This window comes from Chroicocephalus ridibundus, chromosome 8 (genome assembly GCF_963924245.1).
Source record: "Chroicocephalus ridibundus chromosome 8, bChrRid1.1, whole genome shotgun sequence".
NCBI lineage: Eukaryota > Metazoa > Chordata > Aves > Charadriiformes > Laridae > Chroicocephalus > Chroicocephalus ridibundus.
In genome coordinates, this window is record NC_086291.1 from 27049608 (window position 1) to 27071498 (window position 21891).

Consider the following 21891-nt stretch of genomic DNA (forward strand, 5'->3'; position numbering starts at 1 on the left):
TTGAGGACTCTGGCCCCATTACAAATACTTCACATGTTAAGAAGTGTGAAGAAGTAATGATAACACATTCAGAGAAAGACTTTTTTCTGATGCACTGACAACAGAAGTAATAATTTTTATCTCTCTGAGACTTTTTGAGATTTTCTATTTAGGTTGTTTCTCCTTGAAGTATTAACCAGGTCTCCTGATATATATTTGAGCTGGCATTTGTGAACTACCAAGCTGACAACCAAGAAGTTTGTAATTTTTTAATTTCACTAGTGCATCCTTTCAGTGGGATAAGTGGGCAAGACACCAAAGAGAATAAACCCAAGCCCCAGACTCTGGACCATTTCAATTCCATCTATGCATGGTATAACATTAAGCAGAAAGGTATGTGCTATTTCCAATATGTATGCAATTAAAGGCCACAAATAAATGATCCCCACTTCATTCTTCAGCTAACTAGAGCTTACGATAGTACTTCTTTGAAACTCATACATATCTGGGACAGAAGCACAAATGAAAGCAGGTTACTTTACCTGGTCGTGGTACAGGCTGTGCTGCCGGAGTTTGTGTTTTTCGAGCAGAAGCACCTTCCTTTGAAAAGACAGAAGAGGTATCATTAACAGCTGGCCTTCCTATCATGCATGGTTTTTTTTAAATGAACACAGAGCTACAGAGGGTATCATGAAAATGAGGACAAAACATTTACATTAAAGAGGAGAAACAAAATAGTGAATGTATTCAAAACTCTTTACAGATTCTGTTTTAGACTTGGGAACGACAGACAACCTCACAAGCTTTTAGCAGGTTTACATTTTAACCATCAAATACCAATCAGAAACTTTTTTCTATATTCAAAGAAACATCTTCTATTTATAGTCTTGTTTTATTTTACCTACGATCACTTTCACCAAGGGTTAGTAACTTAAATGCAAGCAGTTGGCTATAGAAATTTCAAAACAACATCTACTTATGCTCTGGATGGAAAACTAGGATCAAGAAAATTGCAATGCATTCCTGCCTTGAAGAGTTTTAGTGCCCAGAAATAGCATTCTTATGATAATTAGTTCTGCTCATGCCTTATCCAATTACCTTAATGTAACAAACAAAAGACTTGCACTACTATTTATTCTTGTTAACTCTGCAGAGTCAACACACCACCTCAGAGAACAATGAGGTCACACATGTCTGGTTCCAAAGCAACACTGAATTCCTGCAACAACAAATTCTGTTCTCAGTTACTTCTGTGAAACCTCATTGAACAAAACATATACTACCAACACTATTACTACAGCTGTAAAAAAATGCTATATATTCCAGCTACTTCAATTTGCAAGGCTGACAGAAAATCTGCTAACATGAAACCGTGAATTTTATCTGAAAATTACTTAAACGCTACGTGAAGCGTATCCTACAACTGTGAGACACTCAGAAAGGTCAGAGATCCCACCCTGGTAAAAACCTGTTTGAAAGGACTCCAATACGACATTATTACATTTGTGTGTCCATGCATAAATAACAATATGTTCTGTAATTCAAGATAAAAAAGCAGGCTACTACATGCAAGTAGCCTCAAGTTCCATGATTTAAATAACACCCAAAGAAACTGCTTTTAAGTCCGCACCATGAAAGTTAAAACTGTTTTTATCTCAAGAACTGTGAAGTACAAATGGAAGAGAAGATCGCTTGACAAGCCCTTAGAAAACACAAATTCACTCAAAATATCTCTTCCCCGAGCTTTAGTCAATGCCACCCGTGATTAGTTACAACAGGCTGGAGCTGACATTTGGTACAGCGCACAGCTTTTGTAACTTCTACAGTCAGCAACCGCCCGTTAATCTTCAGTATAAGGACTTAACCCCCCATTGCAAGAAATGGATTAAACTAGAATTTTTCCTGTACTCTCTTCTGCTTATTAAAATACCAACATTTATGTAGGGCACTTGAGTCAGTAACTGTTATTTTAAGACTTACTTTTTTAGTATTCAAGAAAAGGTATTTTTGCCAGTGTCCTTTCACAATAATTACTCAGAAAATGATAAAAATCAAAATACCACACTGTAAAGGAAGAGCAGCAGGAAAGGCTGACTGCCTTGGAAAGGTGCCTTGTGACTGAGAAACAGCAGTTATTTGAAAAATCACCACCTTTCTTTTAACCAAGAAAGTGGAAATAAATAATGTTTCTTTTAAGACTGTTCCTGTGGTGCACTAATTTCACATTTTGAAGAAATAACAAGAATTCTCCCATAACATTTCCTTAAATTCACAGCATTTCATGAAATGAAAAAAACCAACCAACTATCAAGCTAAAGAAACGTCACTTCCTGCGATGCTAAGTTTCAGGTTTCTAAATCCAATTCAGTTTGCTTGGATGCTTAACTATTACTGTCTGCAGCACCACACATCCATTCCTCTTTCCTCCCCTGCAGAATCAGTAATGCAACTTTTCTGCCTCTCCTTCCACATAATTCAGTGCCTCCAACCTCTCAAACAGACCCTGCAGGTGCTACGGCAGCTGCAACAGGGGAGGAAACCAGAAGCTGCTTCAGAGATTCTGGAGTTTTGGTTACAAAGCTTTCCAAGAATTTCCAAAGTTACAACCGAAGTCTTGCTTTGGTTTCCATACAACTTGTGCTCATGATTTCTCTTGTCACCAAATTTTCCATAAAGCACCAGAATATACATAGAATCATGCCTAACAAATGATCTATTTGGGAATGTTCCCATGCTTTCCTCTAAATTGCCTTCTCTGAAGTGACTGAAGTGAAACTTAGTGCAGAAGCCTAAAAGAAAAAGGCAGAGCTTTAAGAATATTGCAACTGAAAAAAAAAACCCCAAACCAAACCCCCAAAACAACAACAAATCACATTAAAAAAAAATTAAATAACCCACATGAAAATGTCTGATTAATGGTAGGAAATAAATTCATTTAAACGAGTAGACACAGAAGACAGCTACCCCTTCCAGGCCTATGACCTTTCTATTTGTAAGAACAATTTCTGCAAATCAATAAATGATGGAGGTCACAGCTTTCAGTCCTGTAAATCACTGCCTTAGACTGATAATTTCCTGGATGAACCGCAGCTCACAACTCCTGATATTCTGGCATTTTAGCACAGTAGCTCAATTGTCTCCTACTGAAGGCGTAACATCCATTCTTTGTAACTGATTTACATCTCTCTATGATTATCAGTGACCTAATCACCACCTCTTATTATGCAAAAACTGTAGACAATGTAGCAAAAGAAACACTATTTCAAGCCCACATTCCTTAAATGGTTTGTAACGAGGAGAGTATACTGTTTATATGAGGAAAAAACAAAAGTACAGAGCAGTCATGGTTGACAATATACACTAAGTGGAGAAGAAAACCTGCTTTCAATAAGCTTTCATTAGCAGGATTATTTTACTAACACTTTATTCTGTCCTGAAAACAGAAGATATGAGTTTAGATACAGAAGTCATGCTTTTCAAAAGCGTCTAGACAGAGGTATAAGTTTTTCCTAATACAATGCACTAATTTATGACACGAGCTCTGTTTACAAGGCGGGTATAGCCACAGAGACCTACATGATAGGATTTCTCCCAGAGGAGAAGAAAATTAAGTTGATGGAGTAAATGCCATTGCTGTTGGTTCATTCAACCACACAAGGTAAGTGCTGCTGGTAATCTACGGCGCGTTACCTACTTGGAGGCAACTTCTCGTTTACATGCTCCAACTCCTTGTAAAAACAGTAGCTTATTTCTCAGTGTGCGCTCAGTAAGACACTTCAAATCTTCTAATGTGAAGGTTTTAATGTAAAATTTACTCTTAAGTAACTAGCACACTGCAAATTCAAACTCCAGTTAGGGGAGCTTTTGTTTGTGCAGCTGTACCCTAAGCATCAGAAGCAGCAGAAATCACTGTTTAGCTATTTAAAGAACATTCATTTCCTCAAAGTTTCTGAACACTTAACAGTTTTGCTCGAAGATGACATACCTCATTCTTATGCATAAGCCGTTTGAGACTGTTACGGACTATATTATGAATATTCATAAGTTGAAACTAATTTAGTAACAAAACCATGTAATTTGAAAAATACAAATCTTCTTTAAGACGACCACTTAACAATGTATTTTAATCAAGAACGTATTACTTGGTTTAGCTGTGCTAATTTACCATAGAAGGTTATACACAGTTTACTTATGATTTACATTAAATATATGAGTATTTAACCATTCAGAAGCAATAACCTGACATAGAATGAAATCAGGACAACAGATACCGAAAGTTTCATACTTTCCTGAATTTCACCACACCATTTACACAATGGTATATATTTTTCAGTGGAATTCATTCCATTTCAATAACAGTATTTCCTATCATATTAGATGTTTACAAAATGTCTGCTCAATAACTGTTGTTATTTTAGTGTATGTCTTCTGCTATTCAGCATTGTCCTACCCCAAAATATTGTGTTCATAAACCAATGCATGAATAGAAAACAGGTTAGTACATGTGGAAAAAAAAATAAACCATTTTCTCACTTAGAATCAAACAAGGAAAAAACCCCACACCCTGAAGGATGATTGACTTCTACTATTATTGTACGCCTAATTAAGCTTTTAGTGTGTTCTTTTCTTCCCTCATTCCTTCAGACAATTTCGATGTTTGTCTTAAAAATTCAGACACTGCTATGTGCTCTGATAACTTTTGTGAGAGTAAACTATGTTTACAATAACAAGAAGCTTTAGGTCTATCGCCTAAAGTCCCTTAAATTTGTATGTTCTGCGTACAGCTTACTTCACACCTTTCTTTTCACATGTGCATTCATTTTCCCGTCCCTGCTTTTACATCATACAGGCAAGTTCCAATATATTACAAAGACGCAAACTGTTGTGGACAGATTCTTACCACACGTGTCTGTCCTCCAATACATTGAACTTTTCATGTTAAAATGGGTTGAGGATGCAACAACTTTTAAAAGTTCTACTTCTTGCAATAGTAAATCTGAGATATTGCATTACACAGACATCAAAAATTATCTATGATCAATCTACAGGTGTATTTAGTTACCCACCAGTGGGTGGCTTTTTTGTTTAACAGCTTTTAAAATCTTCTGCAGTGTTTGTTGATCTTTTTAATTACAAAAAGTCATTATTTGTGTTAATTTGCAAAAATCAACAATTACCAATATTCATGTGATACCAGGACCTAACCAGTATTTTTCTATATTTTATAATAAATATTAAATCTATATTTTAGATACCTCTTACTTTTCTTAAGTCTAAATGAGCATTAACATCCACAGTTCAGTTACTTTCACTCATTTCTCAACTGGAATCACAAATTGCCTGAACATAATTCATGCTACGTTTTAGGAAATGAACGCTCATGTTTTAAGCAATAAAACATGTTATATTGGTAGAATTTTTTCGTGGAGGCACATTTCACACATACCCAAGACAGCTTACTCTCTTGAAGCACAAAAAGAAGCTACTAAAAGTTTCTTATTGTGGCTTCACAAGGTACAAGTGATGGAAGGAAAAAAACTTAAAGTACTTCATTGCACATTCACTGTCCCAACTGGTTTCCACGTAGAGATCGATCCATAGTCTGTAATATTTTGACCTTTAAAAAAAAAAATTTTAGGAGCAACAGACAGAATTGACAATTTGATGCCATCTTGTGGCTTTTTTAATTTAGCAAATTTAATTTCTATCTCGTTCCTTTATAACATTTAAATTAGTACAAGACGTTTACCCAAAAATCTAAACGTTATTAGGTAACTTGCATGCTCCTGGCACAGTAGTAGTACAAGTAAAAAGTAACACTTGATTCTGCAAGAAGTATTAGCAACTGCTTGCATATGAAACATAAAGCAGCTTTCAGCTTCACCATCCATGACGGAAGACAATTCAACCAAGGACTGTTCATAAAGATGAACATCGTAAAACTGCAACACTTGGATCTTAAATGAGAAAGAAAATAAATATACGTGGATGATAAGCTTGTAAAATTATCTTTAAGAACAGACTTCAATTGATCTAGTCAATTTAGGGCAAAATACACTAAGAACTCATTTTAATTACCAGCAACTATACTACCATTGCCTGAGTGATTTAAGGTATTGAATCTTCGAAAATTCTAGTAAAGCCAGCCTAAAGAACTATGGCAAAATCTAAAACAACTGCATAGTTAAAAATAACATTATTTTTCTAGAAATTAAATCTTGTATACACCCAGGTATGTTAAACAGACAGAACAAGGGGATGACTTCAAAAACAGGTATCTAACATCTGGTCCAGATGCCCTACTTTAATCTTGACAGCAACACCTTTCTATTTCATATAAATAGCTTAGACTCCAAAAACATAGGGCTTTGTTCTAAAAATTTAAAGCCCTTAAAAGCCCTGGGGTGGAAAGAAAAAAAAAAAAAAAATCTTCCAAATAACCAAGAGATCCCGTCCAATCCAACACATCCTATGATTCTAAGCTCTGCCTCTGCAGTCTTCCTAATAATTCTCTGATTTCTCTTCATATCAAGAAAATTTTAAAAACATGTTAAGTTTACTAGTGTTTCACATCATCATTTTACTTCACATGACACTGGTATAGCTTATTTGCATATTTTATGCACAGAAATCTGCATATGCAGTCCCCCAAGACAGCAAGCTTTTAACTGCCTTCCTAATTTTAAACTATGCTGTAAAAAAAAAAAAATACCATTTGATAACAGGATACTGCTAATATCGCAGTCATTTTAACTTCCATTGCTTACAGTATTCATAAAAAGGTCATTTCTACTGTTTACATTGTTTCAACTTCCTTACAGTTAGAAAAGAGAGTGGGAGTTTAAGCAGACTAGAAGATATTTTTATAGAATGAATTTAAAAAGGGGAAAAGTTTACCATTATTTATCAAAGACTTCTGATACCAACTGCCTAAGGAAAACACCACCGAAGCTTCGCTATTTCCCACTTCAACCACTAAAAAAACCTGATGTGACAAAGGGGTTACTAATAATTATATAAATCATATTTATTTCAAAATACAGAACTGCTTATACGGAAGATCATGTCTTATAAAGCACAGTCTGGAAAAAAAAAATAAATCAATGGAACATTGCCAATCCTCAAATGCAGCTGCAAAAAAGAAAAGTTGATGCCCATCTTCTTAGAAAGATAAGGCAAATTTCATTATAGTTTTCAAAATAGTGTTAAAGTTAGCACATACAACAAATTTCACAAGTGTAAGGAAATCAGATGTAGACAGTCTCTTCTGAATGAGTACAGCATTACAATGATGAGAGAGAGGGTGAAAGGAAAAGCAAAGGAGAGTGGCAGAAATAAAGTTACGCTGATATCATCAAGGGACTAACTGAAATTTAGAAATACTAATACCTGTTGTTCCCCAGCATTGAAATTAAATTCTTGTTTACAGATCTGGTCCTTTATTAATCCATTATGAACTAAAACAGACAAATTCTGAAACACCGACAATGTAAAACATAATAAAGTAGCAGCAGGTTAGGCCTGGAGATCAGTGTCATTGAAAGAAATGAAAAACACTCATTGCGATTTCTTTTTTATTACAACCAGGTTAAAAGAAGTTCAGTTTAAACATGGAAAAATATGACTGAATGAACTGGTCTGCTTATAGATAGCTTAGGCAATGTCCTGGTTCTGCAAAGAAAATGGTTCTAAGCAACACATCACAACTGAATCTAAATGAATACTGTTGTGGCTAGTGATCAACTAGGGACAAAACCATATAAATATGCTAAAATAATAATAATAAAAGATTGGATATACTTTTGGAAAGAGTTAATGAAAGCAGCAATTACTGAGATGCCTTAAAACTTAAGCATTACCCTCAAAGCCAAGCTTTCCAAACGTTCCTGAACAGTCGTCAATGAAGTGTGATAGAGCTCCTCCCATCTTTATCCTTGCTCAAAATACCAGTAAAATTAAGATCTTCATCTTGAATTTACATCAGTCATGTAATTTCAAACTGTTGCTATTGCAAAAGCAATTCTGAGCTGAAGAGGAATGTTAGGGACAAAGCCAGATTAAACATGTAGGCACTTCCATTTTCCTGGGGATAAGCTGTTTTCATCGAAAACCAGCAACTCTTAATCCTGAGAAGAGAACTCCACAGGTTTTGTTTGTTTATTTTTTTTTTAAATAAAGGCCTGCCTATAATATACATACTATGTTTATTTAAATGACTCATTCCCTTGAAGTCTGTGAAAAGACAAAAGTAGTATCACTAAAACATTATTTTTCCTTAGAATTCTTTCCCTTTGGGTTAATTATCTGAGCTGGCCTCACACATATTACTTGGCAATCAGTAAGAGTTTTGACAAACACAATTCGAGAACAAAAGAATTGTTTTGTCTTTCTCAAAAGTCAGGTGCAAAGGTTTACACACACTGGTTTTTCTGTATACTAAAATCAGAGCGTGGCACGTCAATTCAATAGAACCAGAATTTAAATCATTGTGAATTTACTATAATTTGCCAATGTTTTAGTCTCCAACTTTCAGCTTCACAGCATTCATGAATCTCTAGCTCCAATATCATCTGTAACCGTTACTCACTCGTACAAAGTGGTTTTTCACCAGAAATATCACAGAATATGGGGCTCAAGCAACTCATTTGCATAAAAGCACTGCTGACATGCAAACTCTGAATATATGTAGAAAAGCACTGTCATTTTTCTATTCAGATCCTGCTTTGAAAACGGTATTCAAGGGAACCGTCATATGTATATTAAAGAAAACGTTGCTTAGTACAGAGCGATGGGAAGATCCCACTTATACCTGCATTCTGTGAGCAACAAATTTGCAAAGGAAAAGGCTTATAAAGACCTCAAAAAGGTTCCTTCGCAACTTCTGGAAAGACTCAAAGTGCTTTGTGTGAGCAGATTATTTTGAAAAAGCTCTGCAGCTGCCTAAATGAACACAGATGGATCCTTAACTTCTGCGTGATTCCCCCCCCCCCCCCCCCCGCCCCCAAAACCCTCAAACTGAACCAAGACCCAAGTGACTGATTAAGTGATGCTATTCTGTCTCAATGCAACAGAAACCGATGAAGCTCATCCCAGACTCTCCTTGGTTATACTGAATCCTGTTGCTAGAACAGAAGATGCTGTAATATTAGAATTCTAATACATAGGAAACTAAAGACTTTAGGTGGTTTTGTGTTTGCTTGTTTAACAAATTACCCAGCACCACTTTTTCGCAGTTGTTCTGATGTTATCATCTCCTTTCTATTCACTGAAGAAAAAGTTTTAATATTATTCCTCTGTACCTTGCCAGCTCTAGCAAACCCAGCACTACGGTTACATATTGCATTATGTTACAAGAAACCATAGTTAGCATGAGTGGTCATGGCCAGAGAGATGAAAGCAATTTTCCAAGTAATCACCTCGGAATACTTAAAATATCAGGAGAAAATCCTGAAACTGTATTCCTTGAGGACCCAAGGCACAAAGCTGAACAGTGGAGTGACGAACTCTTAGTTGTTTGTGTTGCCTAGAAAAGTAACTGCCGAGTTCAAAACCAGCGTGAGCTTTTTCAGGATCAAAAGCTTTAGCTGCAGCTATAATAAATTGTAATAAACAAGCCAAGAGATAAGAGGGCTTGAGCGATGACAGTGATTATTATAAGAATACAACAGACTATAACCACTTCAACGTGGAAAGGGCTATTTTGAACTTTCACAGGCCAGGGAAAAGTCTAGAAAAATGTTCTAAATGTAGACTGTCTTGACGCTCAAGGCTTCCTCCTTTATGAGCAGCTAATCTACTATGCGAGTTCAGCTGCAAAAAAGTAGGTAGCTTTTTTAAACCACAAAAGATGATGATCTTGAAGCATATTATAACTGGCACAGGCTGCTAGTAGTACTAAAGTACCGGTCCATACGGTCAGTCAGGTAATACTGGTAATGAAATTTACGCTATCTCAATTTTTCTTCTTAACTCTTTTTGTATTTCTTTACTTTGCTAGTTGTATGCTAAGGCACCCCAAGAGGGTCTTGTTTGACACCCACGTGCTTTTGTCCTGCTCTTACTCTACAGATCTTATTGCTTTAACTCATTTAAACAGACTGAAGGGAAGAAAATATGTTGTGTACCATGAAGACAGGAAGTGAATCAAAACCGGATGCAAGTAGTTTTTTTGGTAGATGGTGGTGAGAGAACGATGGGCAAACAGACTTTTTTGTTTGCTTTTGAACACTGTGGCTTAGCACCCTTGGATCATGATGGCAGCAAAAGGTATCACTTCTCCATGGCAAGAATGCAAATTTGGTTGTTTCCCCCATTCTCAAATGACTAACGACAGCCTTACGTTTACAGTTTGTACAATCAGAAAAGCCCCTGTGAAATGTTTGCCAAGCACTATGTGTAAACACAGCGTTATTCAAGGTTAAAATACATGGGAACAGCAGCAAAAATTTCAGACAGAGGTTTCTGCAATAAAAGCATCTCTAGCTGGGGGTATGGGATGGGACCTACTGGCGGGATGGGACCTACTGCCAGCCCAGATTCTGTTCCCCATCTCCTTTCCTCACACGTGACAACATAACAGCCTTTGTCAACAGGCTGATAATGTGTTCAGAGGAACTGATCCACACACAGTTTTTAATCACAAGAAGCTGGGAAATCTGACACATAACAATCTGCCCCCAAACACAAAGTTATTGGTCATCTTGTGATTAAGCTTTCAATTCATTAAAAATACTAAATATGAGAGAAAACATCTATTTTGAACAGAAACAGAATGCCTTATATTTTCAATGTACAGGCTTGCTATATGGTGCCGTATGAAAAAGCACTGTTTGGAAAACTGTTATGACGGGACCTGACATCGGATTGCAATGTTTCTTTCTGCCTAGCTATTTCATACACTTTTATCAAGTAAAACACAAGATTTCAGTAGGTTTTGCTTCAAAGAAAACACATCTATGGATCAAAATATTTACGTTCAGATTTCAACAAAATAAACAGATCCATGGAAACATTTTCCCACATTTTTACTCAGGGCATAGAAGCAATTTAGGATTTAAAAGAATAGTCATACAAAATTCAAGAACAAAACCTACAAAGTTCATAATCAGTATATTAATAGTACCTCAGTTGTTAATATTAAACTTCAGGAATTACATAGCCTCTAGCTTCCCATGCTTTATATATTTAACACAGCAAAGCATCATGGAAAAAAAACTTGCTCTCTTCAGTATCCTCAAACGGCTGCTTCACCACTAGTAAAAATCATTAGCATATATTTCTCAGTACGATATTCTGAAGTCTGAGCACTTCCAGAATTTACAATAATAGCATCCCACTTACAGCAGTCACAGGAGCTCTGTCAAACCGTCTTCTAGGCTACCTAGATCTTTTCCTTGGACTGCGCTGTGTAAAAGTTTCACACACACCACCATAATTAAACATCCTGAATAAAAATCTCATGTTTTTGGTACTGTTATATGCCATTCATGATCCTATTCTCCAGTTCTCTTTCCCCCCAGCTTTCCCAGTGAGATCCATGCACTACGTATTTTTCATTATAGAACTCTCGTTCCAGAATTCTGTTTTAATTAAAATATGATTTTATCTACAATTATGAAGGAGCACTCAAATTAGACCATAACATTTTTTACTGCCTCCCCCCTCCTTTCCAAGAAATTCCACTCAGTGCAACTAGGTAACCTAGTTCCCTCCCTAGGCACAGATGCAAATAGATTAAAAAGTTTAAAAAGTTAAAGTATTTTGCAGGGATCGCTACTATGTAGCGCTAAAATCACACTACTGTACACTCTGCAGAAACAGCCAGGAAGCTGCTTGAACCTAAAATTCTGTACTTCTTAGATTAAGCCTTTATATTTATACGACTGGTTCCAAGATTAAAAAAACCTAATAAACCCCCAAACACTACAACAAATTAAAGCCTTCTGTTTCGTATCCAAGGAGAGAACAGACAATGTACTGTTCAACTTTCAGTTGTCTTCATTTAAGTGTGTTCTAAAAGTCTGGCTCTTTGACATAAGTTATACAGCCTTTTGATAGGGCTGTTTTACTTGAAGAAGAAATCATATATGCAGATCAAGCAACAGAATCACAGTATTAACCATCAGATAACAAAGTCACCTGGGACACAAAAGCATTTTAGTCACCCATTATAGATTCACGTGTTGAGGACAAACAATAGAAGAATAGATACCATATTTTCATCATAGCAACAACGTGTTGCTACTTGTGTCCTTCTTGACAAATATTTAGGTTGAAAGAACTGCTCTCAAATTTTTTTCCACTAGCATGCACGCAATAAGATTTGTGTATTATTGCCACAATCTTATATACCAAATAGATTGTGCAAAGTGCTATTGGTATTTGTGTCCTGAGTAAACTTATGAGACACAACACCTTACTGTAGAATATAAAAGCCATGATGTTATATGCTGATATAAAAAACTAACTTTAATGGCAATAAATCATGCATAAAGTTAAAATACAGGAAGGATTCTGGCTGTATCACACGAGAGGAATTTTTCCATTTGGCCTTCTGCCTCTACTTTCAGCTTCCTTTGGCATTATATCTAAATTCCCCATTATTCTTCTCTCTTTAGTAGAGAAGATTAAATTAAGCCCTTCTCAAAGCACTAAGACGACAGCATTCAACTTTTATTTTTTTCATTTTATACACAATCCATATAGAAGATAGACTATCTCCAAGCTTCTATCTATGCATTATGAGATCTGGTTTATAAAATGGCTGGGGCACAGCTGTATTTTTGGTAGTGCAGAAATGCAGTCCTCTTAAATGAAGGTCAACTGACAAGGTCTCGTTTCTCCAGCCCGGGGCCATTCTATTCAAAGATGAAGACAGGATAAGGGCCGTACAAAAACTCTAGAAGTTTTGGAATCTTCCTATTATGCTATGACTTTTATACAGTCTTCATCCATCGCTGCAGAAAAAATAACCCCCTGACTAATAAGCAGACTCAAAAGCATATTTTCAAATAGGTTTTGAAAGTTTTCAAATGGTTGCCCCTCTCTCTCTCTCCCCACTCCCCCTCCATGGGTATGTACACACACATACATACACAAATTCATCTTTAAGAACTTCCCACCGTGCATAAACGTCTAAGATGACAGACTATGCCAGTCAGCACAGACACGGGTGAGGTTCACGGCAACTACTATTTCTGCTACTCACATGTTAGCAAATATCAGTCATCCATATCCATAATGATCCCGCGGCTTTCACAGTTTATCTGAAGGAAATCTGCCTTAAGCAGCAAGACCTCTTCAGCTCTCCTTCAGCCCTCACATCTGTCCTGTTACTTCAAATAGTTGTTTTGCCTTTGAAAAGTCTACTGTCAGTGATAAAATATAAATAAGATTATTTTTTTTCCTACAGCAATCTGTTGCAAAGTAAGATCCCCTCACTGGAAAACTAGGCACTTAGGTGGCAGGAAATAAAACTGAGTAAGCCACTAAGAGCAGGCAATGTTTTGGAAGACAGTTAGGCTTCCAATGCCAAGAATGATCGTGATGAGAAAAGAAAAAACAAAACAAAACCAACACAACAAAGCGTAACAAAATTCCTCTGTTATGACACCCTGGAACTTTCTGTACATGCTTAGGAGGGCTTCACCAGTCACAAACAGATTCAATTTCAGAGACTCATCCAGTAACTTCCTTGTCTTATTAATCTGGCAGTGCTCTACTCTTATGAGAAAAACAGCAAAACAAAATAGCAGCGTCACCTTTTGAGAAAGGGCAGCATAGTAATTTTACGTGTAGCTCGAAAGGCTGGTAATAAGTACAAAACCTCACACGTTTCTATTTATTCCTGTTCTTCTAAAAAGGCATTTTGAAAATGTATGAAAAAAACCAACTATTCAAGAGCTTATACCAGACTATATATTTCTTTCTTATTTTTCAGCTCCTACATTGACACATTATTGGGTAAATGAATATATGCCTATTTTGAAGCAAGAGTAAAAACCCTTATCTTCTCAAACAGACATTTTTGTCAGTAGCTAGTGCCCAGTTTGAAGAAAAACATCTGAAAATTAGATAAAAACAACGACAAGGCACTACCAGTATGAAAATTGTTGTAAAAAACCACCAACTTAGCCATCAGATCTCAATCAACTGGGATCAGATATTCTAGGTAGCACGGTTTCCATTCCACAAGACAGAGGTGCCTTACTTTTGGCGATTTCATGAGCTGAGGGACGCTTCATAGAAACACAGCTAGTTTACTTCCCAGGCCAGCAGGGCTTCACAAGGAGCATCGCCACACAGCATGGAGCTGCTATTTATAAATCTCGCAAGCATCTCATGTATGCTGCAGCATTGTTTCAAGAACAAGCAAGCAATTCTACGCAGAGTCATCAGAGCTTATTAGCTCCGGCCACACGGGACCTGAACCGACTCCACCAGACCATTCAGAGTAGGCTGATGCATCTATTCCCTAATGGTCAACATTCCACAAGGCTTATTAGATTGTGTGCATTATCATGTGAATACACAGATCCAATTTTAATCTGGCGTTGGTCCCAACCAACCTGCTAGTGAGAGAAGTACAGGGATTCAAGAGACCTGCTCTAACTTTCCCAGCTGCATCCAGTGTTTCCCACATTACTGACATACCTCCTTGCCCATTCCCTTCCCTTCCCCCAGCACACCTCAAATAAGTGAAAGTTAATTACACATAACAAAAAACCCCTCCTCTTGTCATTAGGGAAACACAGTATAAGAGTACAGATACTGATGCATAGTTCCAGACAGCACTGTGTAGGGTCAACTGTAAAAAGAAAAAACAAACAAACAAAAAGAAAATGGCAAAGAAAATATTTTTTCACAGCAAAGAACTTCTCCATATCTCCCTATGAGGTGACCTAGATTCTCAAGAAAAAGGGGATTCCCTTTTCGTATTGTATCCAGGCCTCATTAAATTAAGAAGGAATTTTTATTCTATTTTATTGCTTTGCTGGCTTACCTAGATATGCAATAGGAAACAGAGAATGACTGTCATCTTTTTTGCGCTATTATGCTTCTTATTGACATTAATTGAATTACAGGGCTTTTTATATTTGGCAAAATAAGTAACTCCAAGGAATACAGTAAGATGGAGATCCAAAAGTGCGAGGCGGGGAAAGAAAAAAAGAGAGGGAAAAAAAAATATCAGGTTTGGTCTCCAAAAAGCTATTTCTTTTCTTCTGCAATGTAAACCATAATACTTTGCACATGGGTAAAGCACAGGCATGCATTAACCAAAAATTACAGAAAAAGCATTTGTAGAAGTCTGAATGCTTAGTTATGCAAATCCTTGAAAAGAGACTTAAAAGAATCTGCAACATGCAACCCTTCATCCAAGGTCATGAGATTTGTGGGGTTATTAAGAAGATGACAGGGTTTGGTTTTTTTGTGTGTTCTTAAGAGGTTTTGTTGTGGGGTGTTTTTTTAGATGACAGATGCTCCCTATAAGTTTACTCTACTTTAGTAAAACGGATCAGCGATAGAAAGCTTTGCAGATGCTGATTAAGAGTTACAAGGATATATATTTTTCTGTATCTGTAATAGAGATATAATATTTAATTTTCAGCTGAATGTTATGAATTCAGCATTATTATATTAAATATATCCAGTATTTTTTTTCTGTTAGACACACACTTCCCTACAGTATGCGCTAATGATTTTTATTATTATGCCAAGATGGATGAGATGCAAGAGAGCTATCTCTGATTTCTTCTTGTTAGAAGCCACCAAGTTACAGAAAATAAAACATCTGGAATTTAAATTTGAAATATAGTTTACGATAGCAAAGAACAATAAAAATTCTCTAGTTCTGAACCAATATTCTCTATCAATTAACATAATACAAACTGAGCTTTAAGGATTTCCTCTAAATCATGTATTTGAGGACTAGGAGTCCTGGTGACTCTGACTCTACATTAGCAATTTACGTGAAAAATATCCTCAGGACCATGAAATTAATCTAGAAACTTACAGATTACAGAAGGCATTATGAACATTGTTATTCAGACAAAAAGCATGATTTCCACAGTATAGTTTCCTTTTCCTTAGAAGTCACTAAAGGGATGCTATCATTTAAGTTTAATGTGAATTTCTAAAGTGGAAAGAGAAAGTCTGCATGACAGACTGGCAACTAGGGGGATGCAAAGTCATTTTGTATAGTAACTTGATTTCTTTGTTCATGAGAAGCATATACAAATGAGTATTTACTTCCAAAGGATTTTTGCCACAAAAAAGAATTAACTTTGAAACAATTGGTTTGATGATATTAAGCACACTACATGATAAAACTCAGCACATATTAAAAAAAAAAAAAAATCAGCTTTTCATTAATACACACTGACTGGAAACTACTTCAAGTTAAGGGAATCATTAACATGGAACAACATTAGGAAAAAAACAGATACATGATACTGGTTGGCCAAGCTGAAGTAGTTTTACCAAACTAGGTGGTGTGCAGGGTGTTTTGAGTAATTTTAGTTTCCCCAACAGGTCAAAGAAAGGGCGGTAGGGAACTGCTCTTAAAAGGGGACTTATTCTCCATTTTCTAATCCAAGTTTTCTGTTGGATATCAAAAAATATTGCTTAGATCTATTAGAGATAGGACCTCTTGGATCACTGGAGAAAGGATTTTTCCACAGATTTTTTGTTTGTTTGTTTGGTTTTTTGTTTTTTTTTTGTTTTTTTTGTTTTTTTTTTTGTTTAAGCACCTGTGCTTGAAGAAAAGGCTTCAGGCATTTAAGACACTCACTAAACCTTTGTTATTTCTGTTGTAAACCCTCTGTGTCCCACTGAATTAGCTGTAAATGAGGATACCTACAGGATGGAGCTGGAGGAATTAATGTTCTAAAGCTACTGAGGAAATGTGACAGATGGAAAGAGTAAATACAGGTCTCAACCCCAAGACACATGAAATTCTGACAGTTCTGAAAGTCCAGCTCTTCAATTTCACATTATTTAACATTAACTGAACATCTGCATCACCAATTTCAACTTCAAAACTAGGAATTTTTGAGGATGACAAAACGCCTCCAGATTCACATACAAATCATATATACAGGGGAAAAAAATTAGCCAACAGATGAACAGTTGGAGCTGCTAATCTCTTAATCAGCCTCCTCCCAAAAAAATCTTTTAAAAATAAAAATTTACATAGCCCATCCATCAGTCCAAGGAAGACTTGCAAGGCAGGTGGTCTGCATCCTGGTGATGAACCTGATGGGCCAAGACTCCTCTAACCATTGGGAGAAGTGCTGGATGCCTGAAGATAGCCTAAGGGAAAAGGGTCTTTCTGTGCCTGCTGCGGGAAGGAATTGGACAGAGAGAAGGGGTTGGAAGGTGATAACAGCTGGAACAACACATTTTTCCGCTTAGGCAGAAGAGCTGGTGGCCCATTAACTCCCATAGGATGCCACTTTCCTACTTAAAGATATTTGATACTTAGTAGCAGTTCTTCCCCCAAAGTCTCACTTTCCATAAGCATTTAAGTTTTCATTTAAAATTTTCATGCTAGGGCTGTGAGGGTGGGTGTTAGGGGTAACTTTGATCATATAATGCAGGCAGGTGGAATGAAACAAGTCATAAGGTAAGGGGAAAAACAAGAGTCTATTTTCCACAGTTGTTCTTTAAACTGCCTGTGAACGTTTGGTGCTTCTGCCGCTTGGCCTTCCCTCCCCTGCTGTGCTGAATCAAAGCTTCATAAAGTCCCCACTCTTCACAGAATGCAAAAGGAATACTTGTGACAGGCAGAAAATATTACTGCTGGCAGTGGATCGTCACTTCATCAGGGGAGAACCACGCAACCAAAAATACTGCACAATACAAATGAAATTATGTTGTCCATCCCCTGGAAAAAAATAATCTGCATTTAGCACTTGAGATCAGCAATAATTGGATGCAAAGCCTTGGGGAAGACATGAAAAATCAGAATACAGAAAAGAAAGAAGATGTGATAAAGCAAACAACACATTACTGAGGGAAGAAACGTGTCTGGACATCCAACTGCATCCAATATGTAAAATTTGCAGAAGGCAAAACCAGAACAGAAATAAAGTAGACTAAAACCATTTTTATTTTGTCTTTTCAAGTGACTTTTGAAGCACTTCAAACCTGTCTTCCTCATAGGAGGCTGTGGTAGGAGAATGGACTGAATCCCAGTTGGATACCTAGAACGTCAGTTTACTTAATAAAAAAATACAAGCGTCAGAATTATGAAACATTTCCGAAGGCAGACAAAATGAGAAGCACCCTCCTGACTTGAAGAGATCATTCAGTCTTTTCCCCCTCTCACAACTTTGCAAAGTTAGGGGATGTGCTTATATTCCTTACTGAATGATACCCAATTATCAACTATCATTAGCAAACAAAAATATACACATTTCACAATAACTGGAAACCTTTTCTAGTGTTCTGTCACCGTTTCAGAATGATCTATATCGCTGTATTTCTGTTTAAGACACTCAAAGATGAATGAAATCACTAAGTTCATGGCTTGGGTATGATTAGAATAGGGTGCAAAGTCCTGATCATTTATAAAAAAGAAATGTAGCAGGTGTAAACTGGGTTTCTCAACTAGCTAAGCAATGGTGAAAATCTGCTAAGGAAAATAAGGCAGGCAATACTGACACTTGTGGTCATTTCTAGATTGCTGTTTTTCATAGAGTTAAAAACACACTTGTGATAGTTAAGAAACATGTAGAGATCACAAAGTAGCCAAGCAAATTACAAATATTCTACAGCCCTGTCCTCTTCACTCTAAATGACTAATAGCAGAAGAGCAGAATGGCCACTGGCCATGTACATAATAATTCGTAGCAATGAAAATTGCAACTAAGCATTTATGACATTTTGTATTAACACATTTCCAGAATAAAGTTCAAAAGCAAATAACCAACCTTGAAAATGTTGCCACTAATCATTTTGAACTGTCAACTTGAGAGGTTTTCAACACATTACAGCTGAAATAATACCACATTTTACTATGATAAAACAGAATAATCTTTGCAAAGTATTCATGAAGTATCCAGAAAGCACGGTCCACATAGGAACATTCAGTTGACAGGTCAGCTATGATGTACGTGTTTAGTTTAACTTTCATGGGACTCGTGGCCACCAGGCAAAAAGTTACCAAGCAATACACACCTGACTGTCGCGACCACTCTGAATTGATTTGAGAAACTTCTGTTAATGTTGTCAAGAGACAACTTTATTTAATGGCCCATCCTTAGGGTCTGATTTATTTTAAAACCAGTTAGACAAGATTCTACTGATAACCTCTAAAAACAACATGCAGGAAGTTTAAGTTTTTTGAAGAAAATATTCCAAACTTACACACTTTTGTTACACATAAGTACATTTTGCATAGTTCACAGTTGCCATGTGCACAGGTTATTTTAAGTAGATGTCTTACTCCTTGCATCTGCTTCTAGCTTTGCAGAACTCACTAAACCGTCAGGCTTTCCCTGGCCACACAGTAACTCTGTAGCGTTCCTTACACACACGCTGCACATCTTCACATCAGAGTAACTCCTTCTTAGTCTTAATAGATGGCAGCATTTCAAACACTAACGTTGCAGCTTCTAATTTAAGATGTAACCATAGTAACATTACAGAACATACTACTCCTTGGATCAAGAACAAGCAGTCCACTGACCCTTCACGGTGAGATTTAGCCGAAATAAAGCTCATTCCAACCTCCAGCCCAGCAAGATTACTTAAACGTCCAGGTCATATTTCCAGTACAAAGCAAGCTCTGCCCTCCTGAAACACCCGGAAACATAGAGTATCATATAAAAATAGTAAAGAAAAAAATGCTATAAAAGAAAAGGAATATCTACCTGAAACTTCGACCCTCAAAACATGCATCAATCACAGCCAGATAGAAAGTAGCAGAAAAATACAAGCTTTTCCTTACTTTTTGTAAGATGAGCAAAGATCTGTTCATCCTTTAAAAGCAAAGAATAAGTGAATAAAAGAAATTGTTCATTAAGATTTAAGAATTCAGTATTCAATTTATTCATATAGCAAGACGACATGTTCTACACATATCAACAGGCAACGATTCTGCCTGAACTTTACCAGCTGCATACAAGTGATGTTGTCACATAATTAAAAGCCAAAGCTGATGTCTGTTCCCTTCTAAATTTACTTTAAAACAGATTCCATTTAGAAAAAATGGCCCTTGGGATTTTGATATCTTTAATAATTAATAATGAGCATTTATGGAAAAACAAAACCAGCTCTGCCCACCCCAATATGTAAACACACTAAAAAAAACTTACAAACCTTAGGCGATACACTTCAGGTATAGTGAAGCAGTAGTGAACAAATTAAGTGGAAACACTATGGATTTTAATAACCATTCTGTTGAGATTTGGACTTGTTTCCCAAGTACAATGCTATGTGTCTTATCTGAAAATTCAAAAATCGGAGGCAAATTTACATGCTGATATTAAAAAACCCCATTACTTGCTTCTTTGTAAATTAACATGGGTAAATTAACTACATATATCACTTGATATCCTACTCATAGCTCAGAATGCAGCAAATTGACAATATTCCTAGTCAAACTCTGTCACATATTTCTGTACATACAGCAACAGATTATATAAAGTTCCGTATATTATATAGGGTAAGGATAAGAAAGCTTTACGTGTTTAAGTGGAAAATTCAGTAGCCTGAGCACGTATGCAACCTTTCAAAGGGCTGATTCTCCATTATTCATAAATTGTCCCAGAACAGTAAATGGTGCTGGATACAGGTGTCTCCTCTCTCACTCCACCATCCCACTGACACCCCCCCGCCCCTTTATTTAAATACAACATTTTTTAGAGTGTAGGAGATACAAGTCTCTATTGATATGCATGTTATATTTATAATTAATATTTAGGGAATATGCCCATGCTCCTAAAATGTCCACAGATAGGATCACAGGATTTATGGAAATTGTCATCAGGATAGGAAATGCATACATTAAAAACAAGACTAAATTAGCAGAGAAAGTTAGTGTACACAGATGATTTCATTAGGAGGATATAAATCTGATTATGTTTCTACTAAATTATCAGAATACGTACCTAGAATAGTAAACCACATTGACTGCCCGGGGAAGCCTTATTTGCCAGTAAAGGATGTACCTACCCCCAATCCTACTACTTGGAGATACCATATGATAGAGCAATTTATTTTCTTTATCCTTCGGCTATTTAAAAAAAAAAACAAAAAACCACACCACAAAAAAAAACCCTCACAACCACCAACAGTCTAAAGAACTAGTCATTAACTTTTCAAAATAGATTGGACACACAGAGTGGCTAATAAATACTTGGGTAAATATGCTGCTAGCTTCCTATTTTCTGAGCTATTGTGATGTTTTATTTATAACATATATTAAATATAATAAGATGCTTCGGCATAGAAGGGTCAGTCATTAAAAGCACAGAAATGAAAGGAACACAAGTTTCATTAGGACCAGAAAGGCAAATTCTATAACACAGGTATGTCTGTAACAGACAAAAGACATTTCAGATCCATCAATAATTGAAATCAAGTGCCCCCAATTCTGCAATATCAGACTTCGACCTTTACCAAGGAAGAAAGCCATTAACAGCAGAAAGGCAGCTTAACAGCATGTGCTTATACATTAGTGTCGTCTAGTTTAATTGACTAACCTAAAATTACAATAGGCAGCTTTTATAGAGTAAGCATGTGTAAAGGAAGTATGAGCAAAGTACATTTTTATTTTTTCTTAGGCACGAAGGCAAAAAAGATTTACAGTCAAAGAGAGCCAAATGGGTTAAATCAAGCTTCGGTATTTAAATGCCTATAATTCCTTTGCACTGCAGAACAGCTTTTGGAATACGGGAATAGAATGTC

General features: G+C 36.4%; 1 protein-coding gene across 1 annotated transcript in view; it reads right to left on the bottom strand.

The window, feature by feature from the left end:
* CDC73 (cell division cycle 73) overlaps positions 1-21891 on the bottom strand; it is a 113116-nt gene that overhangs the window by 24217 nt on the left and 67008 nt on the right. Inside the window, exon 11 of the mRNA XM_063343136.1 lies at positions 522-579. Coding sequence (XP_063199206.1) covers positions 522-579 — 58 coding nt within the window. The remainder of the gene's footprint in view (positions 1-521; positions 580-21891) is intronic.